We start from the raw sequence: 27,069 nt of genomic DNA, 5'->3' as shown, positions 1-27,069 counted from the left end.
CAGTGACAGGAACAGCGTTGCAGAGAAGATGGCTGACTGTAAGGGGAGGTGAAGGAGTGGCAAAGCCCTCAAATATTTGTTATTGAAAACAGGAAGGGAAAGCGTGTGTACAGATTATTGGTGCGCAGGCTGTTACACAAGGACTCTTCACACACAAAGCATTCAAGCTTTGAATTAAAAAACAAAATCCAAAAGACCATACAGAAGGACAGGGGTCACAGCAAAATCCTTTACTAACATAAATGAAAACTGTGCTTTCTTCTTTTTTTTAAACAAAGAAAGAAAAGAGTAATACAACATAGTTTACATACGGTGCTTATTAGTTAGGGTGGCAATCCAGGGATTATACAGTATATAGGACCAAACACAGAGAAGAGATACATTTTTTTCAACACTTATTTCAGCAAATCTGCAGTTTCTTTGCAAGAAAAGAGAAAAAGTCTATTGATAAATTAATGTTAAACATTAGGGATCACATCAGCTCACAACTTGTTGCTGTTCACTTGGGAAAAGTGACTTTTAACTAGGAAACACGTTACATCATTTATGATGAGTCAACAATACTCCATTTTCTGTTAAACTGACACAGCTAGCAGGGGAAGGGACTAATCCTGGTTGAAGCTGATGGAGGTTCTACTAAGTCCGTCTTCTAAGCGGGTGACTTATTTCCAAACAAAGTGACCGGAACAAACAAAAACCTGTTTGCCCTTGACTTGCTCCGTGAGCAGCTCCCCTCGCTCCCCTGCTCCTGCAATGGCCGACCGAGCCGTTCAGACAAAGAGTGAAAGGGAAACAAATGGCTGAGAGTGTTTGGTTTGTGGTTTCGGACCCCCCCCCCCCCTTCCTCCTGTAGGTCTGAGCTTTTAGAAAAGGTTGTTAAACTCTTGCGTGCCAAGACTCTCTGTATGCTGGAAAACGCTGCCATCAGCTGGTTGCTTTGCGGTACAGCAAAGGTGTACATGTACAATTTTTTAATTTTTTTCTTTTTTTCTTTTGCTCCGGGCCAATTAGAGCAGCTTCAGACTCCCTGTCACGGTGTTCACCGTTTCCTCTTCGCCCATGATAGCCAGGATGGTGCGGGATCCTGCCTCCACCTGTCACAAACATGACACGGGACGTCAAGCACAGTATGTCACTGGCGGCACATCCAAAACAGTGATGTAAGCGAGTGCTTTCCCCCCACCTGGGTCAGCCCTGCATCCTGGACCAGATAGGTGGGCAAGCTGAGGCTCATGGCCAGGGCCTGCAGCTCCAGTAGATGAGCCACGTTAGTGCCCTGGACCACAACTTTCTTGGCTCTGCAGTGACAGCATTTCACAGCAATTCAATTATGTTATACATGACTTATTTAAAATACAGGCACAATGTATGCATAGAATATTATGTAGTAATTAATGTAAAAGCATTGAGTTGATATATAGCGGGTGGCCAAGTGCATCGGTAAACCAGATTCTTTATCTACATTCTTCAGAATTACAGAGACGAGCATTCCAAGGATCAATGATTTTCTTTTCCCACAAACAAACTGCGGGCCCGTCGTGTGACGGGACCTCCTTCTGACCGATGAGATGAACGTAGAGATATAGATTACACCCATCAAGAGAAAAAGTATGTCCATAAAAAGATACTGCGGAGCAAAGTAGGACGGCAGGGTTGCTGCAATTTGCTGCAGCAAAATCAGGTTGCACCTCCAGAGGACAAAAAAAAAAAGATGGGGCTCCCCGGAGGGTGGGGGCGGGGGATCTCTGAACATTTCAGCCTGGGCCCGATCAAGCGCTGCTTTTGAGGTGGAATATTCAAATCAAACATTCACAGTAAGTCTGTTCGCTAAAAATATCTTCTTTGTATGATTTGATATAATTTGTATCACACATTACATCCTGTCGTGACGGCGTGACAAAAGGACAAATCTACTGGAATGATCTTTGAAGGTAAACTGGGACGGGGGAGCTGATTGGATTTCTTACCCGCTGTGGTCCCACTTCCAGGCCATCTCCCTCCAGCTGTTCTTTTCCTGGAGAGCCTGGTAGAGACCCACAGCAGCGTGGCCGACCTGGGCTGCCACCTATGAATACATACCTCTGGTTACAAGCTGACCGATCTACTGATCTTGTCTCCGGTTAGGTTGCAATGTTCCAGCTATGCTCCGACCTCTAGATGAGTTTGAGTAGGGGCTAGAACTAATCACTGTGTTGTAACAGCCACTCCTTTGGTCAATAAAGTCTCCTTCTGGAGGTCAGAACTTTACTGCACAAAATTATTTAATGGCGGTGTCACAGTATTTCTTTTTATGTTCACAGTCTGATTTTTTTTCCAAAATATTTATTTTGGAATTTTAAAACAGAATACTGCTTTTTCCCTCTAAAAAGGCAAAACCAAAAGTAAACCCAAGCATTTGATTTTTTTCAAACTCAGTTATATATTTTTCTAAAATAAATATGGTTTCTCCAGACCAGATCTCTAAGGTGAATATTGTGGGCCCCCCAAGCTGATGTTTTACATTTCTGTTCACAGCAGACAAAGGACAAACACAGCTGGCTATTACACCAACCAGTCAGGGTCAGGGAACAAGTGGAGCAACAATCAAAGACTAAATGTGTGAGAGACATTGTTGGTGCAGAAAGAGAGATAAAACTTGACAGGCAACTTGCACCTGACAAAGTACAACACGTGTTTCTTCTCAGTTTGATTTAAGTGTATATTTGTTCATTTTTACAGTCAAATCTTCCTGATAGTTCAGTCTACTTTTGCAGCAGAAGTCTTGTTTTAAATAGTTCCTTCTGGAGTTTTCTTTGTAACATTCGGTTTTGGTCCTCACTCGCTAACTCCTTTTCAGATGACTGGTTTTAATTAATTTAGCAGAGTGAAGCTGCTGAAAGCAGGACTGAAAGAGGAACTTTAATCTTTATTATTCATACACTGAAAATCTCTTCAGGTTTGCAACCTCGTCACATATGAATTGTCGTCACATATTTCTGCTAAAAGTGCATCTCGTCCCACACACTCCACTGACCTTTCCCACCCCCATGGCGAGGTCCATGTTCACGACAAACACCATCTTGAACATCAGGTCATCATCTCCGTCCTGCTGTGGCAGAGACCAGAGCAGACACTGAGATTTGGCTTTGGACAAACTCCAGGAGGTCTAATGTACCAACGTGTACCTGTTGAGAGTAAGGCTAGCTTATGGGCACCTCATTCTCCAGTTTGTTGAAGTAGTACATGGCCGCCTCCTCAGCAGAGACATTCCGAGTGTGCAGGAGCGCCTGAAAAGAAAACAAAGATCTTTAGACACGTGTTGCCGATGGTGTGACAATGCCTGATAGAATTCTGCAATGTCTGCATCAATGTCACCCAAAAATTCAATTTAAACACGAAAGAAAAATAATTTGTTCTTAAAACTGATTTCACTTAGTCTCATTATTGTCTGCAATCTTATTCCTCTTAAATATATCCTCTGTTGACCTCTGGTGAAACATAGCTGTCTTGCTTGCAATCACGAGGAAGACATGGCCATCAATCGGGCACAGGGAGTCAATGAATGCTTCTGTCACTTGACTTATACCTCTGAACATCTAATTTTTTAACCGTTTTGTTCAATAGTAATCTCCTGCTGCATTTGTAATGAGGGATTATAAAAGTAGAATCCCTGTTCAACAACAGATTTGAGGCCTGAATGACATGACCTGGCGGAACGAAGTTGGACTTTGGGTGTTTTCTGGCTCTTTTTAATTGTCAATAATCAAGTTGTTTAAAATGTGTTAGTCCAAACAATAATTCTTGAAGACGGACCATGTGTTCTGGATTAGAGCACAACTCTACTGCTTATTTTTCCACATTCATAATCTTTGTTCAGTTATTCTGACTATAAGAGTTCAGGTCCATGCTGCGTCCAAACAAAAACAAACCTAAAAAGAAGAGGTATGCTGCTCAGACTTAAAATAATGTATTTTTGGATCATTAGCACCAGGCTATACTTTGGAGACATATATTTTGTAGTACAAGGAAGAATCCAAAGACCACCATGAAAGAAGGGTCTTAGTTTTGTTGTCTGTGGATTCACTGAAATTGATTGTTGTGGTCCAATGTGACAAAATGAGCTGCATGAAATGAACAAATACCCCAAAATTGACCTTTTTTACTTTTTACTACTTGTACTAAATGAGTCTGCTGTCTGTACTCTTCTGTTGCATATTTTAAGTCATTATATTAGGCTTGTGTACCGCCCCACCTGTTTCGCCGCCTCTTCGGGAATGTCCAGCTCTCTAAGCTGCTGCAGAAACACAGGATTAACATCCTGAGGCGCTGAGTCCAGGCCTGAAAGCTCTGATGGCTCCATTCTCCCCTGCATTTAAGTAAACAAATATGCTTAACATCCGGCACGTCTCAAATGCGCATGAAATAGGACACTGTTTATCAACCAAATGTACCACATATCCATTAGAGGAAGACTCTAATTCACAGAGGAAAATCATGCATGCAGTTAATCCTGATGTCAGTACTTAAACATGCTTCATATGATGTGAGGCAGCTGATGAAAGTATTTTGCTTGTCTATGAATTGGAAACTGCCGACGTCTATAAGAATTATGATTTTATGCATTTTGTAATTCTGGGTGATACGAAGCACAATCGAAACTCTTAACCCTCTCAGGCTCAAATGAAGTTGTGGCGTAATTAGCTAAGTAGCCTTTAGCTGTTGCAAATCTGCAACATCTGCCTGGAGAGGGTTAAACATGATCACATTGTAATAACCCCTAGTAAAAATTTAGAATATTTTTGAACAATTTCAAATCCATAAAATATTATCTTTTCAGCTTTGTGAATCTTATCAATTCAGCAATACAGTTCCCTCAAGAGACGTTCTTTTGCGAAGCTGTTCATTCTTGCATAACAAAAAAATGTAAGTATTTTGGAGGAGAACCTTCATTTGCAAGTGAGCGTAAACGCTGTTGCCATGGCAATTCTATATAGGCCAGTAAGAGCACGACATATTAGGGAGGCAGTCTGACCATTTAAAGCTCTTTATGCGGAGAAGCAGAAAAAAATGAGAACAAAAACAAATTCAAACTGGTGCTCGGATTACTACAAAACATCAAATCGAAAATCATATATCGATAAATGTTAGCCTGCGTGTTTCCGATAGCTGCGTTTTGAAAAATGACTCTGCAGTTCACCGGAACCGCTGACGCCTGCGGTTACGTAACACGTAGCGGCTTGCATTAAGACAGTGGCGAATCTGTGAACTGCAGTCGAGAGCACGGAACGTGTATAGCGTTTACGCCGCAGTCGTAAAATCCATAAAAGAGAATTGAATAAAAAACAGACGTCATTGATGCAACTTAATGTGCAACATTAAGCTGTTAGGTAGTTGTTGTCTGAACCCGAGCTTAACACTACATCTGCGTAAATGACAGATGCAGCTAGCAAAGACGTTAGCATGGAAGACAATGTAGCTAATGTTAGCGTGATTGATTTTCGTTCAGAATTCGGTGCAAAGGGACAAAGGCTGTCAATCAAAAACAAAGTAGACAATATGGTAACAGAAATGGTTCCAAAATATGGGTATTTTGGATTCCATAATTTGTATCTATTGTTTCTTTGCTGACTAATATTAGCATACATCGCTCACACAACTTGCCTGTAAGGTGACGGCTGTCCGCGGCCGAAGAAACAAAAAAATACAGCGGCTTGCCGACGACGGACCTTCAAAGTCGTACAATTCAACACACGAATTGTTTTAGAATTACGAAGAGAACTCGACGAGGGTGTCCGTCTGTTACTGCCTTCGGCGTCACTCCATTTTGCATCCCAGTGTTGTTGCTCGGGACGCTGTAAGACCAGAAAGGCGTCAACGGATTTTCTCGCGACACGACCTTGTATTGTCGCGATGCGCGCCCCGACAGGGGCGTGCCCGCGGACCGCCGACGATTCGGCAGTGGTTTGAAAAAAAAAAAAAGCTTCACTGCGACATAATTTCTCGGGTTTTCGACCCGACACAAGACAATGAGACTCACAGAGTACATTTTCCAATTAATAAAGATATTTAAAAATCCAGGTTTAAAATGATATAAAAACTATATATTACTTTGATATTATATTTCGTACAGGACTATCTCAGAAAATTAGACTATTGTGATAAAGTTCTTTATCTTCTGTAATGCAATTAAAAAAAAAAAAAAACTTTTTCATGATATTCTAATATTTTAAGATAGGATTTTTGAGTTTTCTTAAGATGTAAGCCATAATCAGCAATATTAAAATAATAAAAGGCTTGGAACATTTCAGTTGATTTGTAATGAATCCAGAATGTATGACATTTTTGTTTTTGCAATTGCATTACAGAAGATAAAGAACTTTGTCACAATATTCTAATTTTCTGAGACAGTCCTGTATAAATGTTTAAATATAATACAAATACACAAATTATGATATAAATAATACTATAACATAATTTATATGATAAGACACCTTTTTGGGGGCCAAGAGGTGTGATATGTAAATGAAGATAAATTCTATAGACTGGGAGACCACTACAACTGTTTTAAAGCATATATGTCTGTGTTGAGGGTTATTTGATTCACCACCTGTGAGTTAGAAATCTTGTATCAGGACAGGCATAGAAAAATAAAATAAAAAGATAAACAGAAAAAAACCCACAGTGAGCAGTTTTAAGAATACTTTATTACATCAGCATCTGTCTGAATTCGCACCTTCTCAAATTAAACAGGTTAAATCACTACAGTTACATCTGGAATCAATATGTGCAACAATATTAACACACAAAATTAGAAACATCTTTAAAACTGCTCCTTGCAGAGCCTGCTCTACATCGCCTAACAGCTACAGCTCATCTCTGTCATGGACTCAACCCACGGATGATCCCCCTCACCAGCGGCTGGGTGCCTGTGTGTGTGTTTGGAAACATGGTGGTAATGGGCTGATGTGCCAAACACAGCCCGCCGGGGATCCACCTGCATGGCCACTCAGATTTCAAGTCATGGACACAGGCCGCTGTGGACTTGTGAAACGTTGATGTGTTTAATTGTCTGAAAATCAGGATATTAATGGGAAAAGGAGAATAAGGTTCCGGCTCTGGTTTCATATCTAAGGAAGCCCAGAGAGGTCATTACTATAAATCAGGTTTCCCTTTAAGACAATTTGATTTTTATTTTCCTTTCTTGAGCTCTACAGTTATCTGGATAATTTCCTTAAAATAATATCTGTTATCCAGAGTTTATGGGATCTGGTGATATTTGAACTTTGCTGATCATGACAATTAAGAGTAAATGTATAAAAAGAAAACTAAAAATTATGGGTATGGAGGTACGCAGAACAAATACTGCAATGTATATTAGAATTACGAAAAACATGTAATCTATTACAGAAAGTAATTCATGTACTTTAGGCTATCGCGCCTTAATCAGTGATAAATGCTGTAACAATACTCTCCTCTGACTTTGCTGCACTGAGTGACATCTCCTGCAGTTGTATCTTACACAAACAATGTCTTTCTCTTCTCAGCACCCCGAATATGATTCAAATTCTGTCCTGGGGGGGGAATAAAAGTAAAAAAAAAAATCAGACACTGAGAAATGATCGTGTTATTGCGGAAAATCAACTTGTAGAAGATTCAAGACCCCTAAAAGCCAAAGAAATGTACAGCTGTCTCGTAAAACAAATAAAATACATAAATACAAGACCTCTTGAGGCTTCCATAGATTTTTCTTCCCATGATCTTTTGTTTCTATCCACTCAGGTCATCTCCACTTTGTGAAGGGAACCCGCAGACGCAGCCCAGCAACCCGTGAAGACACATCTCAGTTTTTGTCATTTAAATAAAGAGAAACATTGGCAAACTGAGCCTCCGATCAGGATCCACTGAGCCTGCAGACTCCAGAAAGGGAGGATTAGAACCCAGTGGTGGGTGAGCTTTCGGCAGAAGGAACAACGCCACCTTGTGTCTGCACAACGACCAGGGCAAAGAATGATTGCGCATGTTTAAAAAGGAATGTTAAAAATGTAAAAAATAAAAAAAACATAAATGACTAACAGCCACTGTGGTTTGCACGAGTGCTGCCTGTCACTTCATTCATAGCAGTTTTTTCCAGTGACTTGTTCTCTACAGCAACGGAAAGGAAGCCTACAGAAGCGAGAAACAGTCTGTACCGTAAAATGCACACAGGAGTGTGATGAGACATAAAAAATAAAATAAAAAAAAAATTAAATAAAAAAAAAAGCAGACAATTCAATGTACACGCTCGATTGATCCGGGAGTGCAAGTGTTGGCTTAAACGGTGGGAGGTGAATAAATGAATGCAGCGCGGTAGGCTGAGGTAGAGCAGCAGCGTCCCATCAAAGGTCTTTTTTTTTTTTTTTTTTTTTCAAAAGCTGGTGGACCTGAAATGATGTGACCAGGAGTTAGTTCTTTTGAGTGTTTCCTGAATACTGTTGACTGACATCTAAAAACACAATAATCGGCTACTCTTGAGACGTTGCACTTGAAACTAGGGATGCGACAGCACAAGGTGAAGACTGACAACCAGTGAAATGTGGAGAATAGCTCACGTGCACACAAAAATCACCATACATGCGCACGCACGCACACGCGCGCACGCACACACACGCACACACACACACACACGCAAGAAATCACTTTGACCCAACGGCAGCTACAAGCTGTTAGAAGAACAGCGCAGCAGTCTCTGGCATGACCCCAGTGGGCCAGGGTTCGCGCTGCTGAGTCAGAGGTGTCCAAAGAGGACAGAGGGTGCTGGGCCACGATTACGTCGGTGTTACTTCTAGATCCTCAGTCTGGGGGAAAAAAGTTGGAAATCCTCCAGCTCTCTTTCCTGCTCACGGTTTCAGCCTGCAGGGTGCGAGTCTCTGCTTGGACTTTCCTCTGTCACAAGTCTGTGACTTTGTTCTCCACGGCGGCGGCGATCTGCTGCAGTCTGTAGCCCAGCTGCATCTTCTGGGCCGTGCTGTCTTCCTCCAGTGCAGTGATGATCTGTGGCCAAGATGGGAAAAATGAACACCTTTCTTCAACCTGACCATTATTATCCTTGCTTCCCCCACAGCGGGACCGATAAAAGACTATGCTACCTTATCTTATCTTATCTTATCTTATCTCACACATGGACACACGTAGATAAAAACATAACATGCATCCTGACTGATGGTAAGTCTGTGAAAGAAGTCTGAAAACCCATGGTTATCTGAAGCTGTTTTTTTGTGTATGTAAAACACATGTAAATCATAATGCAGGATTAGGATAAAAGTAATAATTTTAGCAGTTTGGAGTTAGGCAGGTCCTGTATGAGAATCTCAGGACTGCTCCTCTGCACATTTTCTTGGTTTTCCATGGCCAAACCCCACCCTCCCCGGGTGACACTCACCTGGTCATAATACTTGTTGATGTACTTGTAGAGCTCGTGCAGTGCCACCAGGTAGTTCAGTTCTCCGGCGTAGTTCTGAAAGACAAGGCAGCATGTTAAGACTTGAATCTGTCCACACACCTCAGGACAGCATAATCAGGTTTGTACTCACTCTGGACAATTCAGCCAAAGCAGAATTCATCTCCTGGTCGCTGGCTGAGATGGTCTGTCGGATGTCAGCGTAGTACCTGCAACCGTGGCAACAACCGTCAGCGACAACTGCCACTTTCAGATACTCCTGAAATCAGTATTTGGTGTATTCCCTGACTGTGAGCTAACTGTACTTAAGCAATTTCTCCCTTGGGGATCAATTAAGTATTCTGATTTTGATTATGACTAATTGTTCTCCGATTCAATGTGACCCTACCTTTCTACCATCTGCTTGTAACGAGGGATGTCTCTGGCATAGAGCAGCTTGTTGATGGGAGAATCCTGTGCAAGGGAAAGGAGAGGCTGAGTCGTGTCCAACATCTGTTTATCATATTAGCGCTCCCCCCTCTTCCTCCGGTCAAAACAACCAAGCATTCGTGAATCAGATGTATTGGAACAGATTGTTTCATCCCAACCGATTCCGACAGTATGCACCCTTTTCCAGATTCCCTGTGGAAACCGTTTGGCTTCAAAAAAACATCTGGCAACAGTCAAGAGCTGGTCAAAATTTCTTGTGGCTCGACTCCTCTTCTAAATATATTCATGATATAATAGTAAAATAAAAACAAAGCTCTTTATTAAAAGACATATTTGTCAAAATCGACTTTGCTTGACACTGAAATCTAAAAAAACACCGGTCACACATTGATGGAAAATACGGTTCTTTAAATGTGGAAACATGTCAATTGTCCCACACAAATTCAGAGAAGCACCTATAACTGATCATACATTCAGAATGACATCTAAAATAAAAGGGTTCAGTATAAACTGTAATACAATTTCATGTCACATGAGACTGGCTATTTTAGACATTAAAATAATCAATAACCCCTCTGTGGAATAACGTTCAGATGTTATTTGAGTGGTGGTTTATGTGTGTGACACAGCCAGGGCTGACAGCCTGGAAGTCTTACCCGCCCAAGTTTGTGCTCGGCGATGGTACAGGAGTCCATGAAGGTCTGGGCAATGACCGACAGGACGGCGTCGACGTGGTCAGATGCCTGGATGTCAAAGATGAACTGCGGGTTCTTCACGATGTTGATCCAGAATCGAAGCGGGAGGCTGCGACAAGAGAGGAAGTGAGACCCCTCTCTCCAAAAGCCAAAAGCATAAGTCAAAAACATGGGCGACGGGGAAATGTCCGGCGCACCTGTTGGTTTTCCAGATATGTATGGTCTCGGGATCGGAGATTCCGTGTTGTCCAGCCTGATCGTCCAGCAGGTCGAAGAAGTATTTGACAGCCAGAGGGACGGGGCGACTGGTACTGAGAATGACGGTGAACAGGTCATCCACGAATTTCTGTAGTGTCCCCTGAATCAAATAGAGTACAAGTTTCATTCACACACCCTGCTTGACAGAACTGAACTGAAAGTGAGCATGTGTTTGTGTGTGTGTGGCTGTACCTTCATGGAAAGCAGGCGGGTCAGGTAAATCTCAGGGATGGCCTTGGCCCTCTCCCTCTCTCTCAGGCTGCCCCGCCTGTGTTTGGGCAGCTCTGGCTCCTCACTGGCCTTCACCAGGTGCCATAACCTCATGCCACCCTCGTCCGCATCCTCCAGCATTGGTGTCTCTGCAGGCCAACAATTCATTTAATTCATTCACTGCTTGACCAGTAATAGCAGCTGAGAACACACATTTGTTATTCAAGATCTTGATTTGTTAATTCCTCATACTATATGTCTTTTGTGTGTTGAGATATGACTAGTTTGACACACAAAAATGTGACTGCCATTGAGGAACGGTCCTCTTTACTTGCATGACTGGGAATTTAATTCAGGAGTAAACCGGCACCAGGGTGCTTTAGAAATTTGAGAACAGTTCTTTCAAACTCGTCCTATTAACTGACTACAGAAACTATGGGTTGTGTGAAAATGGATACACATCATGTTGGTGGAGGATCATAAAATAACACTAAGGAATTCTTGTCGGAATCTTTTCATGGCGACTGGACTTGAATACAGGAGGTCCTCCATAAAGTTAGAGTTCAGTTACTATGGCGCGACGTACCGCAATTTTCGTCGGTCGGAATAACACAAACAAAATCAAAAGTACAACCGGTGAAAGTAAACAAAACCTGTCTTCCTAGCACCGTGCGACGACATGTTCTTCCATTAGTTTCCGCACGGGATTTATTTTAATGTTGCAAATGGCGTATGTCGGAATGATGGAACAAGACTCTCTCAATAAATTTATGGGAGATGGCAAAATACCCACACAACACTGTAGGTTGAGGACATCGGAAACCAAGGACTCCTATAAACCTGAATTCAAGTCCAGGTGCCCTGAAAAGTTTTCCACAAGAACTAACTGTGACCTGGATGACCGAGAATGCTTAGGAAAAAGATCAGGCCTAACTGATCAAATTTGGAAAATACATAAAACATGCACTGTTCCCCAGATATGGCCTGATATCTGTTGAAAAAATTAGCACAGGCACTTTGAATATTATCAAATTGGACATAAGTTCAAACATTAAAGGCCCTCGAGGGAAAAGAGATAGTGGGAAATCCAAAGGTTATTTACACATACAGTATGTTGGAAACAGCACTACAGTAATGGTGAACAAACCGCTTTTTTTTAACCTTATGATTTACACAATGAGCTAGAAAGGACTCTGTTATAATTTTACTGAAGAAAATATATACACTGCTCAAGAAAATAAAGGGAACACTTAAAAAACACATCCTAGATCTAAATGAATGAAATATTCTGATGAAATACTTTGCTCTTTAAACAGTTGAATGTGCTGACAACAAAATCACACAAAAATGATCGATGGAAATCAAATGCATTAACCCATGGAGGTCTGGATTAGGAATCACACTCAAAATTTAAGTGTAAAAACACACTCCAGGCTGATCCAACTTTGATGTAATGTCCTTAAAACAAGTCAAAATGAATCTGTGTTGCTTCCTGAGTGGACACTATGATTTCACAGAAGTGTGATTGACTTGGAGTTACATTGTGTTGTTCAAGTGTTCCCTTTATTTTTTTGAGCAGTATATATGTAAAATGGAATAATAGGTTTCCCCCCTTAGGATTAGTGTGAGGTGACAGAATATGATCAACCAACTACATCCATTCTTTGAGACACCAGAATGCACACCAGCAAAAAGCGAGGCAGGAGAAAAAGTAATGCTTCCATGTGAGTTGGAAGTTTAGATGACAGCGGTGTGGTGAAAAGGGAGGCAGGAGTGAGAGAACTCATGGAGTGGTGAGAATCGGCAATGAACTCACTCTCTCCCGCCACGTAGTCATGACTGTCATGGTGGATGTGTTTGGTGTGGCGTGGGACGAGCGCTGCTGTGGCTCCATCTGGGACCTGAAAGACACACAACACACACAATCAGTCAAGGCAGCAGATGGCTGCGGGAGGATGTGTGTGTGTGAAACGGGCTGACCTTATAGTGCTGCAGTGTGTTGAGCCGCTTCCAATTGCCCTGGACCACTGAGGTCAAGTCTTCGTCCGACAGAATGAGATGACCAGCAACACCTGACCGCCACTCTGAGAAAACACACATGCCAAAACACACCCCCTTCAGTAAGCAGTGTAAAATTCTGTATGTTTACTTCATTTCACTTTTGGGCAATATTTTGAGATATACCTGTACGGTTTGTCAGACTCTAAAACCATATTATAGATGTTTATGAGAATTTATATTAGATAATAGAGATGCACCACTATAATCTCTACATCAAATTCACCGAATAGTTTTTCAAATTGTGAGGAAAATCCAAAAGTAAGTGGGATGCTTAAACAAATTACAGCTAGCAGCAAGAATTTACTTGAGAGTTCACAAGAAATTAACAGAGAATTAAGATGAAATATAAGAAATAAACAAAAAAATTGCCAAGCGGGTACACAAAAATGATCAGATTATCAGATACAAAGCTTGGATCAATAATTTTATAAACTGCAATTTGTATTTTAATGCCAGTGATGCTGCATCACATTGCTCGATTTAGTCCAAACCATTTCCTGAATTCTTGTAAATATGGTTGCAATAAAGATATTTCCAAAATGCAAAGTGCCATTTTATTGCTAGAGCACCAAATCCCTGACGCAACTACTCTTGTCTTGCAGTAGAGGGAGCCACAGCTCTACGAGACAGAAATGCATTTCCACAACGGTGTGCAACATTCTCACCAAGGTCCAGGGAGTCTGTGTGAGGTCGGTGGGAGAAAGAGGTACTCTTGTAGACCTGATCCAGTAGCTTCTCTTTCACCTGTGTGATGGTGTCAATATCCAGCACCTTGCAGGGCAGCGGCTGGGACTCGTTTAGCCCCCCGCCCTGTACGAGCACATTCAGAGTCTGCAGGAGAACAGAGGAGGAGTCACTAGGTGGTCGAGAGGACCTCTGTGGAGGACCGTTTGGAGAGGGGTCATTTGGTCTCACCAGCGTCTTGTACTCCACGTCCTCTCGCAGAAGCCGGTTGTCGTTGAGCGTGTACTTGGCTTTTCCGGTCACGGCGTCCACCGGCCCTTTGTCCACCTGGTGCTTTATTGCCCTGAACAGCATGTAAAGAGACTCTCCCGCGGAGTCCTGCACACGCGCACATGCACACACAAAGAAGGGGTGGCAACACTTAGATAAGAGGGTCTTGATATGATTTCCAATCAAATGACTTTCATCATTACTTTTTTCCCCAGTTGATTCTGCTTTCTCAGCATTTTTCCTTGATTATCTTGAAAACATGAACAAATTGGTTTAATAGCATGAAATTATGGGGGGGGAGAAAAGATTAGCAAGCATTATATGATTTAAAAAGCACTTGTAAATCAGCATAAATATCTAGCAATCTGCAATGAAGTGCTTAGAAATGAACCAAAAAAAAAATCAAGATTTCACAGCAGATCATTACATAAGATTGTTGGACATTTATTCAGGGGTCTACACTGAAAAGTAGAAGAACTCACTTTAGAAAATTGAAACTGTATGGCGAATTAGACTATTTTTGACCACAGCAGAGACACAGAGTTTACCTGCCCCATGATTTTGACAAAAATGTGCACGCTTAAATATAATTTGACAACACAGTAGTGAGGACCGCCGGTATTTGGACTTTAATGATTCCCATTCCCGATCTGTTATCATATGTCTAAAGGATTGACAAACTCACCCTTAGAAAGGCATAAAGGCAAATGGACATCCAATTGGTTAACAGCTTTTCAACCACGGTCTCCGTCCTGCCGAAGAAAGCAGAGTCAGGAACCCGCACTCACATCCGCGGACCAACTGAGACCAACACTTTTCTTACCGTCGCAGCATCAGTTTCGGATTCTTGGCCACGTACTGCTCCACCAGGTCATTGAGGAGGGTTTTCAAGATGTCTGTGAAATATTCCAGCTTGCCGTGCAGCGCCACAGTGAGTAGTGAGGCTACGTAGGCTCGGTCTCTCGGAGAAAAGGTACGCTGACCTTCCAGAGTGTGGATGAACTGAAGGGAGGAGGAGAAGAACACTCAGCTGGTGTGAAAATGGGCCTGTCATCTACAGTCAAGTGGTAGCTCATGTACCTTTGTGAGAAAGAGTTTGCTGTTGAGTAGGTTGGACAGTTGGACAAGACCTTGCTCCACTGTCTGGCGCCGACATTCCTGGACATCGAGGTCTCGCCTTAAAGGGGACTCCCGGTGGCCAGGGAAGAAAATGCGCTCTGCATACATCCGGTAGTCGAGGAAGGGTATTCCAGAACCGACAAGGTCACTGGACATGTCCATCATCTCGGTCATCAGGTCTGGGTCAATGTGAAGGGTGAAAGGTCAAGGGGGGTTTGCTACCACAGATTTCACCAAGTTTCCAGAAGTAATCCAGTCACAGTGCATGCTAGGAAACAATTATACTGGATTGAACTGAGCAAAGCAGGATCAGGGACTTCATGACAATGGTGTAACTGAATGGTTACAGGTCAATCGGCATCAAAATTTGGTAATACACGTTGATTTCTTCAGAAACTTTGCATGCCAATCATTCTACCTGTAAACTCCTTTTTGCAGCGGTCCCTCACACTAGTCTCCAGGTTTTCCAGCTGGATCTGGACCTTCTTGTAGTCCCTCAGGGCCTGCTTGCTCTTCCTCCTGACACACAGATTGGACAGAGGGACAAGGGCAAACAGTTTGACAGTGGATTAGTCAAATCCGAGGAAATTGGTAAAGAACAAACTCATGGAACTTGATCCCACAATCTCCCATGAACTGCCCAGTGCCCGCAAGCTACTATGGAGGAGGGAGACACCATCTCTCAACAACTCATGCAATCTAAGAGCATAATTAGTGACATTTTCACCAAGTATTAAGTGGAAAAAACATCTGGTAAAAAGGCATGTTGCTCTGCAGTGAAAAAAAAAAAAATCAAGAAATATGATCCAGGGTCAGAGTTACGGGGTCACCGCTGATTCTATTGAACATTTTTTTCTTGTAAAAGACTAGGGGATTTTTTTTTTTTTTTTTTTAATAATTACTTCTTGGAATTAATATCTGTTTGTTTTCATTTCCAAATACAGAAAAGAAAGAAGTAAACTATGAACTTTGCTTAAATATTTGGCACAAAAAAATCTGACATTTGAATGTAGAATTTTTCATTCTATTGTTATTATTACTTTTTTGTAAGGAAATTTGTTTTATATTTGTTGCTAATATTGGTAATGAGCTTTTGATGTAAGACTTTATCTTTTTTGACTTTTTTGACTTATTTGAAAGATGTCAGTTGAATTACCTTAGTAAAAAAAAACCAATAAGCATCAGAACAAAAAACTACAATTGAAAATAATTATAACCACAGACTGTATATTCTTAACAAAAATCATATTATTTGTAAATGACAACTAATATATCAGGGTCCCATCAAATGGCTGTCATTGGCTTCTTGAGCATACAAGTAGGGAATTTATATCATTATAAGAAAATGCTCTCGTGGAGAGGATTTACAACCTGCTCACCTGTAAATGAGCACGATGATGAGGACGATTAGGGCAACAATGGACGCCCCGACCCCCACCCCAATCTGAGCCTCCAGAGGGAAGGTGGCTAGGCTCAGGTTGTCATACTGAACCTTACCAAGGGAGAAGTTCATGTTTCCCATTTGAACCTGAAAAACACGTTCACACAAAAACACTGCGTGTCAGCAGATGTAAATATTCCCCGTTTGGGATCAAGAGAGGGGTTCTTAGATATATGTTATTGGGGTGTGTGATTCACCCCCCAGCCCTGTGGACTCACTGTGAATTCAGGCAGGCTGTCAGATCCCTCGCGTTTTTTGCCATTGGCTGCAGAGGCGGGTTGCTGAGGTGGTGGCTCACAGTACAGATGGTTTCTGGTCAGCGTTTTGATCGCACACACCCCATCGCCAACCAACACCACCACCTCATCCTTGGTGATGGCGAGGTCGAGGTTCTCCCCCTGAGAACACATTGTAACAGGTTCTAATGTACATCCGAGGTGGATTTTTTGATAACTGAACGCACAGATTGCCAATTAATCTTGGGCTAGATGACAAAGAGCACAGCAGTGGTGAGACTACCACCAGTCACAGACGCCAATCCTTTGTGATTAGATTGTGGCTATTGTCAATACATTATCAGTGAATCAAACTTCCTGTTCGGACCCAAACAATCTCTTCACATTGACCCAGTTGTATATGAACTACACCAAGTAAGCCTAAATTACAGTGATCTGGTGTAAAACTGGTGTGCTGACCTCCAGCTGGATGAAGCTGCCAGGGTTGTAGCGGTACGCCTTTAGGGGGTCCTGCTGGTTCAGGGGCCGCAGGACTGGATTTGGCTCATAGCTGAAAGCTTGAGGGTTCAGAGTGTTGAAGTCGAAGTGCAAGTTGTCTAGCAAAAACTCCACAGTGACCTTCGACCCCCAGATTGAGGAGTCCACCATGGGAGTCCGGCATAGGATTAAGGAGGAGGAGTTCACCTCGCATCGCTCCATGAACTGATGAGACATTAAAACACATGGTAAGATTCTTAACTGACACTAACATGCACGCACACACTCACACACACACACACACACACACACACCTGTTTTACAGCACAAGATAGGTCTCCAGGACACTCAGGGTCAGGGACCAACCTCCTCTTCCTTCGCCTCCTCTTGCTCTGGCTAACAGATTCGTACGGCGAAACGCTCACCACCATGCGTGGCTCCTGCACCACGTCAAGGTTGTGGCCCGACACGTAGATCAGGCGCCCCCCACTGAAGAGGAATATACGTCCAAACCAGTATGAACATCAGATCTTAGAGTATGCGAGAGGAAGATGAGGGTCTGAGACTCACTTGAGGAAGCTCCTGGCTGGCTTGGCATGTGTGATGTTGGGGTTCTGAGTATAGCGGTAAGATGTTGAATGCAAGTGGCGCTTGCTGTCACCATAATGCAGGGTGACTCGGTGATCTCCTGTCCTGTTGCTGCTGCCCGTCACACACTGGAAACTGGAGCTTTGCACCTGCGAAACACTGAGGGGGTGGGGTAGGGGGAAACATTGAGATCAGAGGTCATGATTGCGTACCACTGGAGTCATAACAGCTGTGTTCTGTCTCACATTTTGCAGGGGACACCCCCGACAGTGACAGCGAGGTCAGAAGGATGGCCTGTCAGCAGATTGCGGCCACTGATGGTCAGAGTTGTTCCGCCAGCTTTGGGTCCACGCTCAGGTACCACTCCCATCACGAACGGGTCCTGAGATTGGATGGAAACCATTAAACCCACATCTCGTATCACCTTATCTAGCAAACCCTGTGTACTGACTTTAGTGGTCAGTACTGTGTCAGCTCACTACTTGACTTTTCTCCCTTTTTTTTAATTCCAAAGTTGCTGTGCCTCTTGTCACAGCACCACATTTTTATTTTGGCTTTGTCAGATGAGGTGCAGTTTGAAGGGTTAAGTTGGGGTTCACAGAAAACCTTGATCACCCCCCCCCCCTCGAAAAAAAAAAACTTTTTGAATTCTTTTAAAAAAATGTTTGAATTATTTGATTAAAAATTCACAAAAGCTCTCTGAGGAGCCTAGTCTTCAAATAATTAGAGCATCTAAGATCTTTTGAGGACTTCATGCAACATCCACAAAGAGGGCCCTGTTTCTTGTGATGGAAAATAAAGACCAACTGACTTGTCCTGAATGGCTGCCAACCTTTTCCGACTAGGAATTCATATGATGACAGTTGAGAGATTTGATCAAGCCATTCGAATTCATGTATTCAGGAATAATGATAATTCACTTTAAGCCTAAAGTCAATCAAAGGGACTTAAAAAAAAATCCTCATCACAATAGGATTTGATCTTGAATTGGGATTGTGGAGCTCCACATTTTCTGTGTTGATATACAGTCCAGAGCCGAGGCATATATAAGAAAATATATATCTTTAAATAAACTGAGCTGAAAACTCAAGTGAGGAAATTTGTGTGACAAAGCAAAATCAGATTGGAAATCTATTCTAACAGAAAAGGCATTTTAAAGTAAAACGCATGTCACTGTGGAAAGATGACAGAAGGCAGTTCAGCCTAAGCACGAATCAGCATTTATCATATTATCATGATAATTGCTTCCCCTTTATTTGATCTGTTTACTGCGATCAAATCACAGTCATATCTAAATGGGAAGCAGCAGTTATCCAATGGGGCTGATCGTGTCTCAGATGCCAGCAGCAAGGAAGCAAACCCCTGATCATCTCCCTTGATCTAAACCACAAGGACGAATGTTGGTGGCTGTTATTTATTTCATTCACTGGACTTGAGTATCAACATAATTAATCCCACCAGTAACACAGATTTGGGTATTTTTTACCAAATACACCAGTAGGCCTAATGCACTAGTAATCGTGAAGATTCATATGAAAAACACAGTTTTTTTAAACTGTGAGGCAACTCCTTAGATTAACAGTGGAATTAGGTGCTCCAGTTTTAGTTGAAAACATACAAAGACTTCAAGCCTTTGAAAAAAAGAACAATTCTCTGATTTCTGTCACACAAATATATTTGGCATTGAGGCTGTGGGCTAGGCACAATAGATTAGTTTGACAGTGTGTTTTTTGTATGGCTTTTAGGTACCTGGATTCCTTGTTGATCACAATACTGTTACATGGATCATGTGTCAGGCAAAACAAGCCTGAAATAACTTTCAACTGTAACTATGTGAACTATAAACACATGAAAAGGGTCTTTCCTTAGAAACAATAGTTTCAGGCTACTTTTTCCAATATAAAATAATTAGTAAATCTGTCTGCCATCCACCAAATGACAACGATTCTTTTGATAACCCATAATATACTTTTTAATTTTCATTCATTGAGTGTCCCTGAAGATATGATTCTGGTCTCGAGGCTTGACCAGTCAATCAAAATTTATGGCCTGTCTTTGATGACCACATGTAAACCTGTGAGTGACGTCAGATAGGCGTTTAGACAGTATGTGCTAAAACCGAGGAATGTCCAACACGCTCTTTGGTACTACTGTTGCTCACAGAAACTATCCAGTGAGAAAATGATTTATTCATCTGATGTTTGTTTCTGACCTTCTCCTCCTGCCGCATGTGCGTGATACTTGCTCTAGCAACAACAGATTTAAACAGAGGGGGTTAATCTGATCTGCAGTCATCTAATCTAACCTAGTAGATTACCTGGTAGCTGAATGTCTGGCTGGAATAACCAAACTCTCCTCCGCTCACTTTCACTGACACAGGGCCCACCTTCTCTCCTCCACTGGCTCTGGTTCTGCACACAATCCTGGGAGACATCAGTGCATCGGTTAGATCCAAAGCAGCAATTTGCACATGAGATTTGCGATGATAAAGGATTTCAGAAAACTCTTTAAGCTTCATTAAGAAGCTTGGAAGTTTAACAAATGAAAATAAAAGGCCTTACCTTGAGGAGACCTCATAGAGGCTGCTGATGACAGTGCACAGCACGTCGGCCACTGACACAGAGTTGAGGATGTCCTCAGGCTTCTGGCCCAAGTTGGAGCCGCTGATGGTCACCATTGTGCCTCCTTCCAGCAGGCCAGACAGCGGCTTGATCTGAGGGATGTAAACAAAAAGCTATTTTGAATAGGTTTCCATAGGGATGAGCACATCAAGAGGTCATTCCGATTTTCAAATCATTTATACTCAGGTGGGGTCACTTTTGGGGGGATGTGACTCAGGAAGCCTCTCAAATTAGAATTAATTTGCAGAATTAAAGGTCGCTACAGCACTAATATTCATAACAGTTCCAATCACTGAAATGGCAAAAAAAAGAATTAAAAGTAAAATAAATTAGAAATAACAAACACATTTTAAGCGTTAAAGGAAACACCACTGAACTCACACTTGAAAATATTCAAAAAAGAACATCCAGTCAGAAAGGACTGGCCAAACTATTGTCCGAGGACAGCCCAGAATTAAAGCGATAACTTTAGATTAGTCTTTCAGCTACAAGCAAGCTAAAATCAGATTTTTAGAGCCTGGATTAGGTTCCGGAAGTAAAGATTTGTTGATTTATATCTTTTCTAATGAGCTATGATCTGGTTGGGCGGAATGAGGAAATGAAGCTGTGCCTGCAGAAGGATGTAAAACTAATTTCTTGACAGCGACATCATCATCATCAGAGGATGGCAAGGCATCAACAGACTGCTTTTCTTGAAAATATGGTTTATCTTTATGACACAATTGGATGGCAACTCAACTCCTACAGTTTGAACAGCCCACCAGCAGTGTGCCTGAGCAGGAAAGTGGCCATGGACAAACATTGCATACAGAGGCAGATAAAATATTTATGAAGCAGGAATTATTATCTGCTGAGAAAAGACAAGCAACTACAGCAGCAGAACAACTCCTGACACAAGACCTCCATGTTGTCTTAGAGGTCTATCTTGGTGTGGCTAGCGCTGAAGACAGGAGTGGAAGGGCAGAGGGTAGGCACTTACAGAGTGGATGACGGGGGCCGGGCACGTCTGCTGCACAGGTTCACTGCAGGAGCCGGAGTAAGTGCAACTGGCCTGGGGGCCACCGCACCACACGCAGCCGTACTTATGGTCAGCGGTGTGGCAACGACTGCAGTCGGAGCGACCCACGGAGCAGTTGTACAACGTCACTGGGGCACGGGACAGACACAGCAGCGTCACACAACAGGTTTTAGACCCATACGCTTGTTAATGCAGCCACAAAAGATTTTCATCGAAGGTCAGGAGACGAAAAAGGGAGGAAAAGAAAATCACCGTAGAGATCGGGGGAACTGTCCACATGAAAGGTGTTCCTCCTCTTTACATACACCATGGCATTATACTCATCCACTGGAGCGGAGTACGTGTACTGGAGAGACAAAAAGCTTTTGTTGAGGATTTATAGCTTAGCGGTAACATTATTTAGGCATTAAATCAAATACTTTTATTGATAAATTTATTTGCAAGACATGTCTGGGTCCTAAAATGAGTATGGTGCAATCAGGAATAAAACTGCTGAGGATCAATATGTGTTGTCATGAACACCCACTGACCAGAGAAGTTTAGATAATTTTGTTGACAAATGTTTAAAGTAATTAAAACTAGCTTTGGAACAGAAAGATTTTCTAAGTATATTGTCACAGTATGACAACAATTGTTATTACCAGTACCATTAAATGTGATTAAAATAATGGTTTTGCTTTCACCTGTTGAACACACTGTATTGTAGTTAAAAATGTAAACCATCATGTGCGCAACGAATGATTATTTTCATTAGTTCAAACATCTTGTCGACAGCTATATGATAATGAAGCGAGCAACAGGATAGATTCACTGACTTGAAAGGAGAGCTTTTTTAATTTTGTTCTTATAGATCTTAAGGCAGCAAAAAAATGGGAGGGTAGTGTCAATATTATAGTCAATGATGCTATGATTCTGATAATATACTTTGAAACCCTTCTTTTTGCAATAATTAGAAAGAATGTTGGCACCAGTTACATGGAGCAGACTAACTTATATGAACTGATCGCCTGTGACACAAGACTCTGTAAGTGAAGAACTGAGCGGAGAGAAGAGACCTGGTGCAGCTGACAGGTGATGTCGAAGTTGGATGGATTCATATCATCAGTCTCCACGTAGGCGTCCACAACCACTGTCTGACCCTCAATTATCAACACACACTCGTAGTCCAGCTCGGTATCCTGCACACAGAAAAGTCAACCATTCAAGTTCACATTCAGATGTCAAACAGAAATCTAAAAGTAAACCCTAGCTGAAATGAGTGAAAGTAATAGTAATCAAAAAGTCTTGTGTGCTGCTGCAGTCACTGTGTGTGTTTTGTACCTGATAGAGGTGCAGGTTCCGGGCCTGAAGTGTGATCTTCCTCTCGACTCTAACAGGGAGCAGAGATGAACCCTGGACCTTTTCAACACATGGGCAAGCTGAAGAGCCCCAGCTCACGTAAGAGCCCTCATCACCCTGTTCAACACACACACACACACACACACACACACACACACACACACACACACACACACACACACACACACACACACACACACACACACACACACACACACACACACACACACACACACACACACACACACACACACACACACACACACACACAGTTTTGATTCATGTTCAATTTTTTTTTATTTGGAATTCACGTTTTGGTGTCCAAGTTGGCTGTAAGGAAACTGTGTGTATGAATGGTTTGGTCCAAATACTGATGCGACAGTTTTTTACAATAGGCTGAAAATTTCAAACACACGACAGTGTGGGAGAGGATGCTGGTGAATCATATTGTTTGCTTATTGCCTGAGGAACAAAACTGTCCTGTCGATGGGCAGGTTCAAACATGTCATGCCTGTATTCTAACGAAACTGGGATCTCAGCAGGGATTCAATCAAATGAACTGAATGCCCACTGACAATCAAAACACAGAGAGAAAACATTGCCTTACATGCAAAGAAGAAAAGTGCAGCCTTGAAAGGAAAAGTTCAGCCAAGACGAAAATTCTGCCATTATCGTACCATCAGCAAGTTCTGAACACAGCCAACACAGTCACTCGCTGGAGTTTCAGTGAGTTTCATCACAAACCGCTAATGGGAAGAGACACAAGCTATCAAACACTGCGTGTCAGCTGCCACCATCTTGCTTAACTCCCTGACAGCCCTGACGTGACCAGTTATCACTCACTCTCACAGATCTCTTCTAGCACTCGCCTCTGCAAAAAGTGGTATAAATAATGTCTTTTCAATTCATGCCTGTTTTTTGTCCCACTTCTAAATGCAGCCACTGTGTTCACATCCTGCCAGATTTTTTTGATTTTTTTTTTTTTTTCTGAAAAATCGGTTTCTGGACATGAGTGAATACCCCTTTCTCTGCATCTCTTTATAGCCTGAATACTATGCCGCGAGGTGCATCTCAGTTGTCTGGTGAAACCATAATTCATACGCCTACAGTTAAAGATCAAACTGATGTTTAGCGCTTAAAAGACCAGATAGGACATATCTTAAAAACAAGAGATGAATTAATATCATTCATAACTCAGACGAGCTGAAACTACCAAACAACAGGATCCTGTCGCGTGAAACTAGTCGCAACACTGAGCGGAAATATCAATCATGCATGCCATTTATTTTCGTTATATATTTATAGATGTTTGGAAAATCAAAGGAAAAAGCTGTTAGAGGATGTGGGGCATTTTGCCGGGTCACTTAATGATTTGTTGAGGATGACAATGATGTAAAATATAACCGTGTCATAATGTGTCGGGGGGAAACTGAGACTGCACAAACACAACTGCTCCAAATGAGAAAACAAAGTTTTTTGAGAAATGCTTTTTGTACTGTAGTCAACACTTATTTAAGTGGACCTTATTGAGGCCCATTTGATTGGGTTGCGTCCTTTGCGTTTTTATCAACTTGATACCTCAATAATTGAATAATAAAAATGATATGAATTATATTCAGGGTGCTGAAACTATGACTGGGTTTATACCAAGGATAAGTTGCAGTCAAGAGAAAATAGGTAAAAGCCAGGGATTTTCTTCTGTCGACCAACCAGTTTCTATGACTGGCTCTCCATTATTTCAGTATTTTTCTTTTTTTTTTGTGGAATTAAAAACTTTTCAACTATTATGTTGGCAGTTAGTAATGGCCTTTTGTATTATGCTACTTGTGTTCAAAATCTGTTTTTACCAACAAATTATTTTGATAAAGAGATGCTCTAACATAATTCAATTAATTCTGCCATTATGTGTTTTGGCGTAAATCGTGAAAAACTCAAGCGTGACATCTAGTGTTAGGTCATTGCTAAAAAATTAGCAATACATTAAAGGTAATTTTCTTTGTTCAACAATGAATGTTAGCCCATCAAAGGTCTTGGCTGTTAGCTGTTTGCCATTAATTCTCAAATCATAGGACAAAAGTAATTGAATTTTAAACCACATTTGGTTTCTTCTTTATTTACTTTTTATTAACCCTGAACTTCAAAATATCAACATGAGAGCTAATCCCCCTCACACGCAAGAGCCCTGCTTCAGTTCAAACTGAAGTTTGGAACCAGTCTCATGAAACAAAAGCAAAAAGACAAAAAGCAAGGTTTCAGATGGAAAACAAAGGGAAAAGCAGGGAAACAAGGATAGATCAGGAAACTGCTTAATCCAAAGGTAGAAGTTTTGAGTTCATTCAGGAGCAGGGAGCTCTGGGAGGCTGGTGAGGCCAAGGAACTAGAAGAGGCAGGAAAGGGAAGGAAGAAGGAGGGAATGAGGCCGGAACTCACCGGAAGGAAGGCGTCAGCTGGATCGTATTGGTAATCCAATTCTGACTCCGTATCCAGGAGGTGGGGGTAAGATGCTGCTTGGTGGTCGACCTCGCCATCACCCGAAAGCACGGTCGCAGCTGAAAAAGTAGAAGTTTCGTTTTCGGCGAGGATGGCTCCCCGAACCTGGACGTTCTCTTCTTCTTTCGGCAAAGGGGGTACTTTGGGATCGGGCTCGCCAACCCCTACTTTGGTTTGACTTTCTTGTGGGGGCAGACCAGTGGGTGGCAGTGTCAGGTCAGGGAGAACGGTGGGCTCAGAGTTGGATGGTTCTCCCATTGGGAATGCCGTGGGCAAAGGGAATCCAGATGAAGTGGGGGTGGGAGGTTCTGCCAGGCTCAGCGTTCCCTCGGCTTCCTGTGAGTCGCTTGGGAGAGACTCTGTGATCACCTCCAGGGTGTAGGTCTCTTGATCAGGGGGAGGGATCACCAGAGGCATTACAGAGTTCAGCTCCTCACTCAGACTGTCTGTGGTGGTAATAGACACCACCTCCGCAGCCACCGACATGCTGGCTGTGACATCAGCTCCCGCAAAGTTGCTTCGAGTCACCATGGAAACCTCCTCTTCTTGATGTGGCATTTCCACCAAGAGGGTGACTTCTGGGGGGTGAGATGTGGTGGGATCTGGTTTGCTGGCAGGCTGTGGAGGCAGAGTAGTAGGTGCGGTCGGCACAGGTGTGGTAGTTGTGGTTGGCAGAGTCGTGGGTGCAGGAGGAAGGGTCGGCTCCAGAGTGGTGGATGGCACAGCTTTAGTCGTGGTGACAGTCGTCACGATGGTGGTTATTGTGATGGTTGTTGCAGTTGTAGTGGTGGGTGCGGTGGTTGTTGGGGTAGAAGTTGAAGTAAGAGTTTTGGTTGTGGAAGGCGCTGAGGTGGGAAGTTTAAACTGCGTATAGGGAGGGTGGGTGGGCAGGGGTGGGGGAAGGGAGAGGCAAGGAAGATGTAAAAAAAAAAACTAATAATGAAAAAGAACCAAAACAAAAACCAATGGAGCTTAAATGAACACACAGAACATAAAACTTTCAGTGGTAGTGTTAATGTCTCATATGACATGAATGCACGCACGCAAAAGCCTTGTGCAAAATGGCCCCGACCCATTCTGACCACTTCAGCAAGTTAAATCTAGCAATAGAGTTGTGACCACCAGAACACATAGATATTCGGTATGTTCTGACAGTTGAAACCCCACAACTCTCCATACCAGTGTTCTCCAAAGTACAAGGACCGAAATTGAAACCTTCACTCCTTCACACATTTAAACCAATAGTTCTCTCTAGAGAATGGTCTGCTCGCAGCCAATGCAGATGCAACATCCAACACCATGCTGTGACTTACATGCTGATTATAGATGATCACCCCCTTCTCACAGGTGGGCTTGTGGGTACAGGAGTGCTGACGAACACACCAGTTACAACCCCATCTGCTCAATACACACCCACGGCAGCTGCAAACAGACAGAATGCAATGTTCAAATTAATGACTTAATGTGTGAGTGTTTGTGTGTCATACCATCAGGGATTGATAATATGAGGTGGGATGACATGCACGAGACATGCACGTTGGTCCAACTGCTCTAAATGACAAGAGGACTGAGCTGTCTAATTGAATTAAACCACAGTTACCTTACAAAGCAATGGTGGGGGTGAGGTGTGTATGGTGATGCATGGGGCAGACACACACTAATCTGATATTGAGACCACTTGTTCAGAAGCCACTGGGATTAAACCTCATAGTAACACAA

At 42.4% G+C, this 27,069-nt stretch overlaps 2 protein-coding genes across 5 annotated transcripts in view; both read right to left on the bottom strand.

Moving 5' to 3' along the window:
- Window positions 1-215: 215 nt before the first annotated feature.
- Window positions 216-5,896, bottom strand: LOC147222264 (putative peptidyl-tRNA hydrolase 2). 2 transcript variants are annotated; one of them, XM_086167733.1, is made up of 7 exons: window positions 5,641-5,896; window positions 4,232-4,345; window positions 3,195-3,266; window positions 3,014-3,088; window positions 1,968-2,065; window positions 1,184-1,298; window positions 216-1,094 (listed from the first exon to the last, which is right to left on the bottom strand). In XM_086167733.1, the coding sequence occupies exons 2-7, from the start codon at window positions 4,337-4,339 to the stop codon at window positions 1,008-1,010; spliced, it is 555 nt and encodes a 184-aa protein (XP_086023859.1). In that variant the 5' UTR covers window positions 4,340-4,345; window positions 5,641-5,896; the 3' UTR covers window positions 216-1,007. The 2 variants fall into 2 exon arrangements, with proteins under 2 accessions (XP_086023859.1, XP_086023861.1); XM_086167735.1 differs by having other exon boundaries at window positions 3,014-3,085; window positions 5,641-5,895.
- A 769-nt stretch (window positions 5,897-6,665) lies between these two features.
- The window catches only part of plxnb1b (plexin b1b), a 94,935-nt gene continuing 74,531 nt past the window's right edge, over window positions 6,666-27,069 (bottom strand). For 2 of the 3 annotated variants that reach the window (XM_086167730.1, XM_086167731.1), the window contains 29 exons: window positions 26,664-26,772; window positions 25,291-26,214; window positions 22,843-22,977; window positions 22,578-22,700; window positions 21,775-21,868; window positions 21,484-21,650; window positions 20,445-20,596; window positions 20,201-20,306; window positions 18,129-18,265; window positions 17,866-18,042; window positions 17,610-17,784; window positions 17,278-17,520; window positions 16,801-16,980; window positions 16,521-16,669; window positions 15,560-15,660; window positions 15,103-15,320; window positions 14,846-15,024; window positions 14,708-14,774; window positions 13,984-14,130; window positions 13,734-13,899; window positions 12,988-13,091; window positions 12,824-12,908; window positions 10,990-11,156; window positions 10,737-10,897; window positions 10,501-10,648; window positions 9,804-9,868; window positions 9,549-9,624; window positions 9,398-9,472; window positions 6,666-9,009 (listed from right to left, as the gene is read on the bottom strand). In XM_086167730.1, the coding sequence (XP_086023856.1) occupies window positions 8,905-9,009; window positions 9,398-9,472; window positions 9,549-9,624; window positions 9,804-9,868; window positions 10,501-10,648; window positions 10,737-10,897; window positions 10,990-11,156; window positions 12,824-12,908; window positions 12,988-13,091; window positions 13,734-13,899; window positions 13,984-14,130; window positions 14,708-14,774; window positions 14,846-15,024; window positions 15,103-15,320; window positions 15,560-15,660; window positions 16,521-16,669; window positions 16,801-16,980; window positions 17,278-17,520; window positions 17,610-17,784; window positions 17,866-18,042; window positions 18,129-18,265; window positions 20,201-20,306; window positions 20,445-20,596; window positions 21,484-21,650; window positions 21,775-21,868; window positions 22,578-22,700; window positions 22,843-22,977; window positions 25,291-26,214; window positions 26,664-26,772 (4,735 nt within the window). In that variant the 3' untranslated portion in view covers window positions 6,666-8,904. The remainder of the gene's footprint in view (window positions 9,010-9,397; window positions 9,473-9,548; window positions 9,625-9,803; window positions 9,869-10,500; window positions 10,649-10,736; window positions 10,898-10,989; window positions 11,157-12,823; window positions 12,909-12,987; window positions 13,092-13,733; window positions 13,900-13,983; window positions 14,131-14,707; window positions 14,775-14,845; window positions 15,025-15,102; window positions 15,321-15,559; window positions 15,661-16,520; window positions 16,670-16,800; window positions 16,981-17,277; window positions 17,521-17,609; window positions 17,785-17,865; window positions 18,043-18,128; window positions 18,266-20,200; window positions 20,307-20,444; window positions 20,597-21,483; window positions 21,651-21,774; window positions 21,869-22,577; window positions 22,701-22,842; window positions 22,978-25,290; window positions 26,215-26,663; window positions 26,773-27,069) is intronic. The other variant, XM_086167732.1, reaches the window with a different exon arrangement.

The sequence above is a fragment of the Fistularia commersonii genome, chromosome 21 (genome assembly GCF_037954325.1).
Source record: "Fistularia commersonii isolate RoL2024-O1a breed Wild chromosome 21, RoL_Fcom_v1.0, whole genome shotgun sequence".
In the NCBI taxonomy this organism is placed as follows: Eukaryota; Metazoa; Chordata; class Actinopteri; order Syngnathiformes; family Fistulariidae; genus Fistularia; species Fistularia commersonii.
The sequence above is the reverse complement of the archived record's forward strand: the minus strand, read 5'-3'. Positions and strand labels throughout refer to the sequence as shown.

What these genes read in the sequence shown, in the direction of transcription:
- LOC147222264 (XM_086167733.1), bottom strand. Translation starts at nt 4,339, where the DNA reads ATGGAGCCATCAGAGCTTTCAGGCCTGGACTCAGCGCCTCAGGATGTT. An exon ending in TGGAAGTGGGACCACAGCGG is followed by an intron (nt 1,299 to 1,967) that starts GTAAGAAATCCA and finishes CTGTCACTGCAG; the next exon opens with AGCCAAGAAAGTTGTGGTCC. An exon ending in AGGATGCAGGGCTGACCCAG is followed by an intron (nt 1,095 to 1,183) that starts GTGGGGGGAAAG and finishes TGTTTGTGACAG; the next exon opens with GTGGAGGCAGGATCCCGCAC.